Consider the following 14,436-nt stretch of genomic DNA (forward strand, 5'->3'; position numbering starts at 1 on the left):
AAGTTTCTGATGATGAAGTTAGGTGATTCAGGTATGAAATAACAAAGTTAATAGAATAGTTAAGCATGAATGAATTTCTTGGAGATGGGGTAACGCCCCCTCCCGCCCTCACACTATACAGTAGAAGAACCTCCATGCACCCTTTGTTTAGTAACCTTTTATATAAATAATAAGCAAATAAATATGGTTACAAAATGGCCGCTTTTCAACATTTGTTTTATTTCTAACATCTCTTCTAGATACTACCCGCATCTCTATACTATTTGGGGGCCTTAGCTTCATTGGTTTAACAAAGCCCAGGGTTATATTTAACTCTTGGAGACATTCCCGCATTTATACCCTTTGAGTGGTTTGTACGATTATAAAACCGGTTATATTCATAAGGGAATTTTAATGGGGTACGCGACGGTCCAAGTCACTCGTTTAATAGTTAGAGACAGAGCGTCGTCGTCGCAAATATTTAATGTTAATGACTAGCGGTGATTTTTAAATGAGGAAAAAAGGACATTTTTCCTCTTTTAATTAATGACGAATTTAATGATGATTTTAAGGGGGGGGCAAAAATGATAACGCGGGACCCGGACCAAACGCCCGGGCGAATTAACATTTTTTTCTGTTAATTAAAAAAACAGGCTATAAATATTAACTTAACAGGCGCGACGAAATTATACACGTTGCTTCTTAATGTTTTAACCCTTTCTCTTCTAAATTAGGATTTATTGTATTGGATTGTTCACAATTATAACAATGCTAAATTGGATTATCTTGCTTGAAAATTCCAACGAAATTTCATCAGCAAGTTTTCCCAAATAATTTAAAAAATCAGTACAAAATCACATTAAAATACAAGGGGACCCTTAAAACCACTGAAGAAATAGATTCTATTTCATTAAATATATAATTAGTATGATTTATGCTGATGCATGAAAAGTCTGAGTATAACCAAGGCCTAAAAATTTTAACCAACGCTTATAGAGAGAGTAAGAGACGCTGTTAGTGACAAAAGAACCCCTTCCATAACCAACTAATGATCGATACGATTTTTTTTCTCCTCTCCCAATTCTTAATTTCCAAAGGGTCCGTTTTTTGTATAGAGTTCATACCATATTTAGTTAGTAATATGTACTGTACAATCGTATTGGGACGGATTAATAGCGACACTCGACACCAGGAAGGGGTTGCGGAGTTAGGAAGGTTTACTCTATACCCAAACGAAAAATATAATTTCTAGACTTCAAATGAGGGGTGAAATTGCTAAGAAACAAATTAGTTTTTTCTCTCTCAACAATCTCATCTACTTAATTAAACAATTCCTTCATTTAGGAATTAAAGATTATCAATTTATAATTGGTATTATCAGAATTACAACCATAAGTAATAATTATACACAATCAGCGCAGGCGCAGTTGATCACAAGGGGTGTTACTTGAAAATTTTAAATTATTTTTCTGTTCCCACGGAATGAGATAGTGTCTTGAAGACAAGCGTCTTGAAGATGATATGTATTAGCATTAAGTACTTAAGGGGAGGTCCCTTTTCTCTCTCTCTCTCTTTCCCTCTCTCTTTCCCTCTCTCTCTATCTGTCTTGAACTTGAATATTCTTCGAGTAAGTTCTTGTATGGCCACGCTAGCTGCTTTATGGGAGGTTCATTGGTAATATAGGGGAAAATTAATACAAGGCGAGGCGAGATGGAGGAAGGTAGGAGGACAAGGAGGGAATGAGTGTACTTAGCATGCTAGTCACGTCCAAATTCAATTTATATCTTTCTTCGCAGTGCATGATGGGACAACGTTCAACTATCTCTCCTTTCATATATATATATTTATAAATTAAAGTCTGAATATGGCGTTAAGTTAATTAAGGGGAAATTTTTACACTTGTTTGCCCCCTCCCCCCGTCGTCTACTTTGCAGTAAAAAAGGGGGGACATTAATAACGATGACAAAGTGTACACCGAGACGCAAATAATAATCATCTAACTTTCAAACAAATCCTTCATAGATCTTTTGTTTTACATTATTGGCTGCCATTTTTTAAGATGGCGTCGGATTGGAAAAATATAAAGTAGAGCGTATCTTGCAATTAAGAGTAACGTTCATGCAAAATTTCAATCCTCTAGGTGAAGCGATTTGGGCTGGGACTTAAATATAATAAGTCAGAATGCAATATCAGATTGAAGGCGTATTTTCACGAAACGAAATTCAACTTCTATTTAATTTTGGGGGGGGGGGGGCAGCTGAAATTGATAAAAATCCTAAATGCATTTAGCCAAATTAAAAAAAAAAAAAATAATAAAAAAAAATACGATATTGAGAAATTCAATTAATTATTTTAAACTTTTATCAGTTATATATTCTGCGAGCACGTAGCTAGGAACTCTCCAATCTACGATGATAATTTTATATATATATTGTCACGCGATGGTTCCTTCCGACAGTTGTCATATTAGCACCGCAGCCAACTGCCCAATGTATAGCCACAACAGTGGTCTGCCAATGTAGCTATTTCATTTATTTAGTTCTCTGTAGCTGTTATCTTAGTCACGTTTCCCAACGTTTCTTCATGCGGTTTATACTTATATATTTCAATTCCAGTATACCTGGTCTGGTCAGGACAGGTGAGCTCAGAGAACTTTTATCTGAAAGCTCATAAAGGAAATCCGTTTCTTTATCGGAGCTTACAAACGCCGGCGCCGACATTACAAAAAAAAACTGACAAAAATTAAAATTAGTTTTTTCTAAGCCTTATTCTTAATAATAAGTTAACTTTTTTTTCAATAACTACTTATATTCTTAAAACAAAAATTGTTCAAGCAGAACAAAGTTAAATAATCTCTATATTTTTATCTATATCATTTCAGAGTGTCCAATGTCAGTTTAGCCCATAGGTAAAATAAAAAAAGAAATACAAACTAAACCCAAGGCCTCAGTCTCTCTCTCTCTTCGTTGGTTCTTCGTCATGAAGAACACACAAAAACAAACAAAACATTTCTTTTGCATTTTGTACAGTTTCACATCTCTAATAAACAACAACAAAAAAACAATTCCCGCCCTTATTCAACCACCACAACAAAGTAAACAAGTATTTACAAACAATCCTGAAAAAAAAGAAAGAAAAAAATAAACAAAAACAAAGGTACGATTTCAAAAGATATCGAGAGAAGACAACACAAGTTGGTTCGGTCACTTGAATTAAAAAAGCGTCGTATAGTGCGTCATTAAAAAACATATCAAAACATCTTCCTGATTGGTTGAAATATTGACGAATGAAAACTGGTTTAATAAACTTTGAAGAAAAATATAGCTACTATATTCGACTGGTTGAAAATGAGATAATTCGGAATAAGAATTTATGCGACGGAAAATGGACGCTAAATTACAGCGCGTTACGTCAACAATTACCGATTTCTAATGAAAATGACGTCATAACAAGCCTGTTTTATTGATTGGCAGGATCATCTAGATGTTAAATAAATCTTGTCGGCACAAACAAAAAAAAAAACAATCCCTACCTAATTAAACTTAATCACAATCCAACCCAAGGCTTATTTTAATTTAAACGATCAATAATTAATTAAACATTTTGATCCCGAAGCTTTCCTAATCTAACGTGATTAATTTAATCCTAAATAAATCCTCCATATTGTACATAAATTCGATGTACATGGTGTAACAGTTAATATACATGTTCGTAACTAAAAAACCCCGAAAAACTCATGAAAATTGTGAGATATTCGTTTTCACATTTTTTGAGATGAAATAAAAAGATAACTTGGCTTTAAATACGTCAAATGGTATTAAATTTAAGCTGTTAATAATAATTATTATTCAAATAATAATCGAAAAACAATATAAAAAGAAATTGTCACACGGAAAGAATTATTCAAAATTAAAAAAATAAAAAGAATCGACTCCAAAGAATATTTAAAAAAATAAATAAAAGAAATTAATGAACAGTCGACGTTGGTAGTTTATATTACAAAAAAAAAACAAAGAATGTGTAAAACTTTACTATGTAATAATTGTATAAGAACCTAGAATACTTAATTATTATCTTAGCCTTCCCTTATATATTTAAATGAAAACCATTTCACTCGTAGGAAATCAACCTAATTAATTAAATACTTCAATATAACCTAAAACCTACGGGATACCTTGAAACTAAACGTTCGAATCTAGGGGTTTTTAAAAACTTAAACTTGATAAATTTATTTAAGCGTTAAGTTGACGAGTTTTGATTTAAAGTAATTAAATATTTGAGTAGATTATTTAAAGAGCTACAAAATGAGACCAATTAAGTCTAAATCGGACTAAAACTAAGAAAGTTACGACCGTTTTTCAAAATATATTCGTAACTCCATTGGTTAAGAACCGATTTTGACTTTTATGGGTTAATTAAGTTCTATTCAAATATTTAATTAGGTTTTAAAAAAACACGCAACTTTTAATTCTACACCCCTCTCGCAATATCGTTGCCATATTTTACTTTTTTTTTTAAATTGTCGAATGAGTGGTCACGTATTTTTTTTTTAAATTTAAAATTAAAATGTTTTTCGTTAAAAAATTTGTAAATTGTTTTCCTGTTTTTTTATATATTAATTTAGTTTTTAAACTAATCAATCTTCGTTAAATTTAATTTACGAGAGAGAAATGTACCTTTTAGACCACTTTAATTATTTTTAATTGAGAATTAAAAATAAGCTGCCATAGGCGAGAAAGTTATGGACCTTACCCCCCCCCCCCTCCCAAGAAAAAAGAAAGAAAAATAAAACAATGACATTTTTCATAACTAGTTCCTAGAAAACTCATCGTTTTTATAACCCGTTTACTTTTTACAAAAAAATATAAATCCAACCATGAATATTTGAAGAAGGAAAAAAGAAATTCAATTCATCATATTTATGAAATTTAAAACTATATTAATTAGTTTTAATTTTCTAACTTATTTTTACTTCAACCCACCTCAAATTAATTTTAATTAAAACTATAATTTTCGGGATTGTTAAAAATTCTATCTATTTCAAAAAAAAAAAACTTCCATTTTGATGAAACAAAAAAACCCCACGAATCGTACGTAAAGAGGCCACAATTAAATTAATTCAAGTATTATTTTTTTGAATAATTAAATTAAAAAAATTAATTGTCAAAAATAAACAAATGAATAAATTCAAGAAAAACATGAAAAAAAACCTCCCCCAAAAAAAACCTTTCCACGCATTGCTACTAGTATTTTTAAATGTTGTTATAAATACGCATCGGTTTTACTGTGGTCAATATAAGCTTTGACGTAGAAACAAACAAACAAAACAAAGAAAGTGTGATTTGTCATTCATTATAATATTATTATTGGTCAACGGAAATATTAAAAAAAAATATGTTTTCGTCCGCCAAATTACTTTGTCTTTATTGACTTTTAAAAATATAATATTAAGCCTATAACCTAACCAACATTCATAAGAAAATTTACGTTATTCATATATTATCGTTGTTTAAATCATGGAGGCCTCCCGGGGGGTCAGAGGTCAGTTAGGGGGGTAGAGAAATGAAACGTATCACACACACACTCACAAACACACACCCAAATTTTTCACGAAAGTTGTTTGGAAAATATGCCTTTTTTACCCAAAAAAAATATCGTTTATGAAACGGTATATTATATCCCCCTCTAATAACCCCCGGGCCAAAAAGAAACGCCGAAAAATATGGCAAGTTTCCCTAAAAACCGAAATTCATCTCCTGACCCGAAACCATGTTTGTTATCTTGAATCCCCACGTCTGATATTCCCAGACTACTTTTGTTTTCATCAAAGTTTCTTATCAACGCATTCCATACAAAATAGAGTAATTGATCCGAGTATCACTAGCTATATTATCCAATTAAATTTAATCCTTTTTTCGGGTAAGGGCATGGATTTAAAACCACACCTTTATAAAGAAAGTAAATTGATTACAACTCATTATATCCAATTTTTTTCCATCTCATACGTCATCCTTTGAATTCATATATTTATTAGACAACGTTCCTTGTCTGTATCATAAGGATTAAAATAGGCTATCTATTACCTTCATAATAGTGTCAAGGAAAATGTTTAATGCGCGTGAATTTGACAAGCGCACGTGAAATTTCCTTCTAGACAGTTTAAGCAATATTATCCTGGAAACCACCGTATATCTAGGCCTACAACGTGTTGCATTAAATTTCACGCTTAACTAGTCTACAACATTTCTTTCACAAAGTAATAATTAGGCACCTTTTTAAGGGCCCACTCAAATTACCCGGACCATTTTTGTTTCATATAGTGTAGTAGGTATGAAACTGGAATTTAAAATGTCCCCCGCTAGAGGGCGAACTCTCTAGAAAGAATTTCGGGATAGGCGTTTGTCAAGTTAGTTGAATTTCGCCCAATTAAACGCGTAAATGGGGGTGGGAAGGGGGAAGAAGTTGGAAATAAAAATTGCCGAATTCAATGTGAGGGAATGTCGTCTTGCCCGGAGCTACAAGTACTTACTTAACTTACCCATCTTATAAAGAGGATTCTTATGGGTCAAGGATTAGGGTTCGTCTTTTCTTTTTTAAACAAGTACCCCCTTCGTTAAAACTAAACCAAAACGGACCTATAGGTCTATTTGTAAGTGTTTGCCCTGGTTTGGTTCAAGAGTCTCTAGAAGATGTTTCGAGTGAAACAATTGGGGCTAATCACACTGTTTAATGAACGCGTCGTCTGCTAAGAGTGACCCAAACTACGTCATTAATAAACTTTGCATTATAAACCAAACTAAGGTAAGTTAACCGATAAGCAAATTACTTAAAACAATTAGATTAATTCTTCAAATTTGATTAAATATTTAAGTACACTTGGGTGTTATTAAAACATTTCACTATTAATTATTCTTAATTAATTTAACTAGGCCTAAACTCGTACTATCATATTATCTATCAGAATTTAGTAAACAGTAAACAAGTTATAATATAAAATAAATAATGTTATATGCGATCAAATAAGGGCATAATAAATCACCCATCCTATTGTTATTCGAGTAACAATAGGCCTTGATAGGTCCATCTTTAGTTTCATAAAGTTTAGTAGCTTCGCTGACTAAGTACTGCTATTAGCATTAACCAAGAATTGATGACAAAAAAAGGCAGAGTAACTTCTCTAATTGTCTTTTGGTTTTAGTCATTTTAAAGATGGGACACGAGCTTCTTGTTCCTTAAAAATGCTAAGATACCGAGGGGCTGGATACTTATCCGTGTATGTTCTTAGACCTTAAATATATGCTGTTATTTATCGTAGAATTCATTAAAGGTAAGTAAACATTTATGCAGGGGCAATTCACAAACCCAAGTTTAAATTTTAAACACTTAAAATTAAATATAATTAACGCATCACCGTTCGAAGTGAATTGTCCCTCGGATATCAAAATGATATTATTTTTTAACAAAATTAGCCTTCGAGATGGAAAAATAATGAAGTGAGTTAGGGTCGAAGTCGCGGTTAGCCAAACCGATATTTCACGTGAACGAACTGGACGGCTGTTTCTGATTGGCTTAAAAAATAAATCTCCTTATATCATTGGTCGATACGGTGGCGTTAATGTCTTCCTTTAAACCCCCCCCCCCCCATCCCCCATTTTTGGATGCCCACAGATAGGGTTAACTTCAGTTAGTCTCATTTCAACCCTCGCCATTTTTTTTCTAACTCCATCCAAACCCTTTTCTGGTTTTTGATCGCATTTTTGTTAATGTTATTAAATGAAGGTCTGTTCAATAACGAAAATGTAATAAGGAAAAAGCCCTAGGTTAATACAAAATAAATATCATCTTGAACAGTATTCAGTTTATTAACTGCGTATAAGTGAACGACTCTGATGTATTGAAGATAAACCAGGGAAAGATATTCAAAAATGAAGATAAGTATAGCCTTCGTAGGCGCTGGTTCAATTTAATTTAACATCAGTGTGTGTTACCCTCTTTTTTTGGGAAGGAGAGGGGGGGGGGTGTTCCGGAGAAAGGGGTGAAAATTAATGGTAGCTATGATCTGATAATCGTTCATAGTAACCGATTGAATGAAGTCAATACGGGGAAAAGGGGAAAACACTGCAGGGAAATCATCATCACGATCAGGTTTAGTTCGTATTACCCGATGACGAAATCAAAATTTAGGGATAGAATAATGGTAGATGATGATGATATTTTTTTTTCGTTACTCGCCACGCCACGAGTGGCTCGCTCTTATAATCGGTGGCAAATTAACTGCAGCAGGAAAGCGGCTGCTTTTGAAAGAACACACGATAAATGGCCACAGAAAAAAAAAACATAAGAGACCCCAAACTAATTTCGGTATAATATCAACCCAAAGATATTATCATTTGTTAACTTTTAAGTACATATACATGGTTAGTTTTAATTGCAATCATTTATTATGATTATTACGATGTTCTTCCCATTGGCTCTTAGGGTAGAGTTAGTCATATTGAAGTTAGTCTAGATGGTTCGTGGCCTTAATGATTTCCTCGAATAACTTTCTAAGAATATATATTTATACAAATAATAATATAATACAACACTAACAGGAAATAGAAGTTTCCATCAGCGGAAGTTATTTTATTGACTAACGGAACTAAAATAAAATACGTGTCTGCGTGAGTGCATACATCGTACGTCCATGCATGGTTATCGTCAATTATCCATTTAAACATTTCATTAGTAAAATATTCCTTCTCCAAATTGCTGCTTATAGAAACAAGATAAATTAGTCCCTGGTAGCAAATTGGGTTGCGGCGGAGTCAACGCCACCGGTGTATCTTTCCCTCTCTGTAAATCTTCATCTCTATCTTTCCCATTCGAAGTTAAATACATCCGACTTAAACGGCCAAATAAATCCTTTAACCTTCTGCCTTTGGCCCTCCTCTTGAATTCCTAGCGAGGACTAGGGAAGTGAGATTTCTACTCGAGGGAGGGAGAGCCTTATATCGGTATCACAGTTAATTCGACTGAGAAATACCAGAGACTGTTTTTCGAAGACGAAGTATAAGCTCTTTGCGAATGGCAGTCAATTAGAGAAACGCGCTTTCCATCGGTTTCCCCGCGCGCATCGTGTTTATTTGCGGAATGGATCTAATGCCAGCTTCCACTACCATAACTAAACTACTTAGAGGGACGGGAGAGAGATTGACGCAACCGTGATGGAGTCAGTGACTTAACTGACTTTGAGACTAAGATTGCGTAGTTGTAATTGATTTCGGAACATATCTTATGAACATATGATATTAGTAAAGTGTTTAGGTTCAGATCGCGAAATGGACAATTGCAAGGTCTTCGTTTGCCCTAAGTACTTCACCCAAAAATCTTTTTAATAAAGGTAAAGATCTCGCGAAGTTTTCCTCCAGGCGCCTCGGTTTAGGGTTTCCTTGGTCACATCCAAGTACATTTAGTTAACTAAACTACACTTAGATATGTTGAGTCTCCATCGGTATGGCGCCATATAGATACGTCTCAAAGTTCCCCCACTCTTTGCTGCTGGTTTCTCGCAAAAGTGCGGGAAGGGAGGAGGGGGTCAACGGTTCAGGTTCCCATTAAGAGAGTTTATATTCGCCCATATAGTCCCGCGTCTTATCAAGCCAAGAAAAAGCCAACCAGAGGGATTATATATTGCGTAAACAAAAGAGCCCAGAAATTATTAGCTTTTAACTTTTCTCAAGTTGGTTGGAGACTCCCCACAGCGAGCCAAATATCCCCCAAAAAAACATACATCTTAGAAGATTCCACATAAAAATATAAATGTTAATTGAAATCAACCTTCAACCTAATAAGTACTTGAAATAGAAAAGACAAGAATATATATAGATACCTCGAGGTCCCGTAATACGTCAAATATTGTCAACCAAGGCCAATTTTAATTACTGATCCTCCTTCCAATTATTTTTTTAGGAAATTTGAGAAAGTTCTCAACTTTAAATTTATTTCTTAAATTAATTCTTTCTTTCTTTTAGAGTTACAGTAGGTTGATGATACGATGAGAGCAAAAAGGTTGTTAAGATTTGTTCAAAAGATAACCCTGAATTTATAAAGAAACCAGACTAGACCGGGGGCGCAGAGAGTTAAAAAACTATCTTGAGTTACTAAACCATTTAATAATCATGAAAACTAGCTAGATGCTCAAATAAAATCGTTTTTATGTTATTTTTTTTTCTCTTGTAGATTTTGTAATCAGCGAATACGATCTGTTTTAGCAAGGAGGTATAGTTGCAGCAGCAGGCCCAAGAAATAAGTTAAAAAACATTAGCCCGCCCACAAGGAATTTACCGAGAATTTACTCGACCTTTCAAGAAACATTATGTTTCTTCTAGAATCCCTCCCATCAATCCAACATTTACAATATTTTATTATTTTTCTATCCTAGGATGAGAAATTTGGAAATTTCTTATTCGTTTGATGCTCCTGTCATTCCTCCATGAATATTTAACATGATTTGGCCAAGAAATTTACAGCAGATTCAATTTTTTCAGGTTTTCCCTAACGTTTTCGGGCCCAATTGTTATTGTTCTAAATATAAGAATGCCCGAGTAATATTGGTAAACAATCACATTCTTCGAGTAATTCACGTATTAAAACAACATTGCTAAAACGGTGTCTAAAACGTTAACCGAGCTAGACCGCGAATATTTTAGCAACCTTTATCAAATTCCTTGACCTTTTTGGTAAATATTGAAATTCCTGACATTTCCAGGTTTTCCCTGACCTATTTCAACCCTGCTTAACATAGAATAGGTCCTTACGACACCGTATGATGTTACGATGACCTTACTGGTCACTAAAATCATGGGTTCAAAGGGTAGATGGCAAGATACAAGTTCCATTAGATCATTTACACTTTCCCATGCATGCATGCACCATCTTCTAATACGACATGTATACTTTTCCTCGAATATTCTTTGGCGAAATTCAATCAACTCACGAATGTATTACACTACCCCAAAACCCCCCACACACACATGGCCAGTATAGTTTATAGAATCACTAAGCGTCCCACGTTTGAAGACAATTTAAAGGAATTGGATGAGATTTCGTTTCATAAACGGACGGAATATTTTTCAGGTACGAAGCAAAATAGCCTTGAGATATAATATATTAATTTCATCTCATCTTTCTTTCTTTTTCTTACAAAATAAACAAGACTGTAGCGTATAGAGTTTTCTAAAAAGAAATTTCAGTCTGACGTCGCAACTTGTAACAGATACGCCATCCTACTCTGTGGACCGACACGAACCTAAATTACATGACAACCCCCACGGAATAGTTGAACAGAGCATGCGCCAGGCACCAATGATGATTTCGGCTCATCGCGTTAGATGCAGTAACATATCATATACCCAAAATGAAAAAAAAAAAAAAATTGTGGAGAGAGAGAAGAAAAAAATGGCGTTTTTTGGGTGGGGTTTAGCTTTGGTTTGAGAAGATCATGGTGGACACACCTTTATAGCTATGATCCAAGCGGATAAATCTATCTATCTACCAGGGTTCCTGGGCTGGGTTACCTACCATGAGAGAGAGAAGGAGAGAGAGAGAGAAGAAAAAAACTTTCATTATTTCATAGCCCGTAAAGTAATTGACTTTGAAACCGAGTTCATGATTTTTTCCATCCGAGGAATATTTCTTGCCCCCCCCCCTTTCCAACGTCTCTTATATCTTATCACGATTCAATATATAAACGATTTTGCCGACAATATTATATTAGAGAGATACGGAAATCCACTAATCGAAGTGGTCACCAAAATTTGCAACCTGATCCCCATGGTATTTATTATTGTGATAGGTTAGGTTATGGTTGGTTCGATAAGATTAGGTTAGCTTCATTGGGTTGGTCAAGTGGTCCGTCTTGAAGCCCAAAGGTCAATTTTACCTTCGATACCTAGATGTGGTCAAACAGGCGAAAGGTCAACCTCTTAGGTGAGTCAAGAAGCCCCACCAGACGGAGCTAGCCCAAGTTCCACTACACGCCTAGGGAGGCTAGCCAACTCGCCACTACCTCTAGCGGTGCATGCTTCTTGACGCTAGGGAAATAATCCAAGGTGACCATTGTCCGCCCCTGTATTATTGCCTTCTCTGCTAGAATCAATGAAATAGTCTCTTCTTACAAATTTAGAATTGGTTAAACACCATCTTCTCATTATGAACATCTGATACATCTCAAAAAGAGGTCCGAGAAGAGATTGAATTGGATTTTTGGGATACAGGCCTTTGTTGAAATAGATAGCGCTGTGTAGGGATTGAAGGGGGGGGGTAAGGTTATTTCATATTTGATAGGCTGCCGGGTGGGTCAGAAAGGGGGGGAGAGAAGGACTCAACTTTATATTATAGCTAAGGGGTCGTCAAATATGATATGAAAAAAAAAATAAAAAAAAAACTCCATAACCACTACCAGCAGATATGATATCCAATCAGGTTTATTACCGAAGCATTTCGGGTGAATTGTAAACCCACTTCTGCGTTAAAATTATTATAACCCCAAGCTAAATACATTTCTATTCGGTTGCCTGGAAATTGATGACTTCGCAAAACTATATATATTTTTTTAATACTAAAGTCATTATTAACAAAGAGAAAAATAATTTTCAATCAAACAAGTTGAGTAAGATAAAAATTATTTCTCCAAATTGAACTAATCGAAAGGGAAAAAATAAATGCAATCTCAAGAGACTTTGACGTCTCTCTAAGACAATATTAACACTTTCCGAATGAGAATCGGGTACGGAATCGAAGTGTCAGATAATAATTCTGATGGAAAAGCATTCATGAGCAGGTGTGGTTTCAAAAATTTCCATAAAACGTTGTGGTATTTAATAGAAGTATATCATTCCATGGTATAGGAAAGTGTGTTTATCACACACACCCCAAAAAAGTAATTGATGAAATAGACTCCGATATAAACGCGGTCGGATCTATCTAGAATAATTCCAAAAAGGGTGGGGACCAATAAAAAATTTTAAGAAAAAAAAAAAAAAAAACTTTAAATTATCATTTATCTTAATGGCTGATTTTTCAATAATGGAAATGATCGGTTTTCGAAATGGGATACCTTTAAAAAAATCGTAATCAATTTTAACCATTATTTTTTTTATATTCTATAAATCTGTCGAGGAGTTAATCACTCCATAAGAGAATGCTCAATTTAAACATTAACTTGTAGATTTTGCTCGGTAAATTACTTTACCAGTGAATAGCACCTCGATATCTCTACGATGATGAGACGAACCGATCATAAAAATTTTAACTATCTCAAGCCGAGTATTCAACGCCTTGTAAATATTGCCTTCAATATTCACCTATGGCGATTTAAGGCAAACTAAAATTGGGACGGACGCGTTCGAGGCGATGTCCCGGTGGGTACGAAATGGAAATTTATTATAGATAGGATTATAATGACGTCACGCGATTTATATGATAGATTCGTTGAGAATTAAGAAACTGATAGTTTCCCCAACTCCACCCCTTCATTAAGATTGCAACGATGAAATTATGTAACCCCCTAAAAAAAGTGTTAAATAAGAAAAAGAAAACCTACGTTCAACGAGTTATATAACACAACGGACTCTATAACAATTAAATTTGAAAGATTTCTTAAGCCTTGGCATTTCAAACTTTCGTAATTTTCACGCGATTTAAAAATTGTAATGTCACGCGCTACAAATTTCGCGCGCTTTTTAAATTAAAAAACAAGTGTGCACGTGCTAGAAATTTCGCGCCCTTTTTAAATTAGAAAACAACCACGTGCTTTTTATTTATTCCAAGCCTTTGTTTTTGAATTGTAAAAACTCGAGATGCGATTTAAAAATTAAGAGAGTGTAATTATAGATACTCATATTATAGATAAGAATAGTTTTCCAAGCCCCTAAAAGACTATAATATCGCGGAATATTACAAAATGGAGATGAATTTAAAAAATGATCGCGCAAAACAAATTTATTTCTTATGCGGGTATATGCCTATACGTTTCGTTACTTTGTCTTGGTATTAAGTTTTGAATCCTCCTTAATTCAAGGATGGGACGAGAAACGCGAGGCTGTGGTGGGCCAACAAAAAGCCAGAGAGACGGATGGTTGAATTATTCCAAATTATAGTAATTTAGAAATGGTATATTACGTATTCTCCGTCGTGTTTTTGTGAGGGGGGGATATATAATAATCATAGGTTTTCCAAGATCCTGTTTGACTTTAGAATTCCGGCTAGTTTCATTGGATCACATACCGCATTCGAAATAAAAGATACGGCGAGTTTCGACGAATGAAATTCATTCCAAGTCTATTATTTTAAAAGGTACTTTATCAAGGTATTGTTTGATATCCAATAAGATAACGCCATTATTCGGAATTAAAAGAAGAAGGGGATTCAAAATGGCCAAATAATTCTTTTCTAATCCAATCGTATTCTTAGATA

General features: G+C 34.2%; 1 protein-coding gene and 1 long non-coding RNA gene across 9 annotated transcripts in view; one reads left to right on the forward strand and one right to left on the reverse strand.

Moving 5' to 3' along the window:
• Window positions 1-5,391, forward strand: part of dac (dachshund family transcription factor) — a 132,948-nt gene extending 127,557 nt beyond the window's left edge. For all 7 annotated transcript variants that reach the window (XM_089870299.1, XM_089870301.1, XM_089870300.1 and 4 more), the window contains one exon: window positions 2,861-5,391. In XM_089870299.1, the coding sequence (XP_089726425.1) occupies window positions 2,861-2,880 (20 nt within the window). In that variant the 3' untranslated portion in view covers window positions 2,881-5,391. The remainder of the gene's footprint in view (window positions 1-2,860) is intronic.
• LOC149690706 (uncharacterized) overlaps window positions 1-14,436 on the reverse strand; it is a 179,398-nt gene that overhangs the window by 140,146 nt on the left and 24,816 nt on the right. The window lies entirely within an intron of this gene.

The sequence above is a fragment of the Phalangium opilio genome, unplaced genomic scaffold (genome assembly GCF_054372755.1).
Source record: "Phalangium opilio isolate 3A_F unplaced genomic scaffold, DU_Popi_V2 ptg000031l_1, whole genome shotgun sequence".
In the NCBI taxonomy this organism is placed as follows: domain Eukaryota; kingdom Metazoa; phylum Arthropoda; class Arachnida; order Opiliones; family Phalangiidae; genus Phalangium; species Phalangium opilio.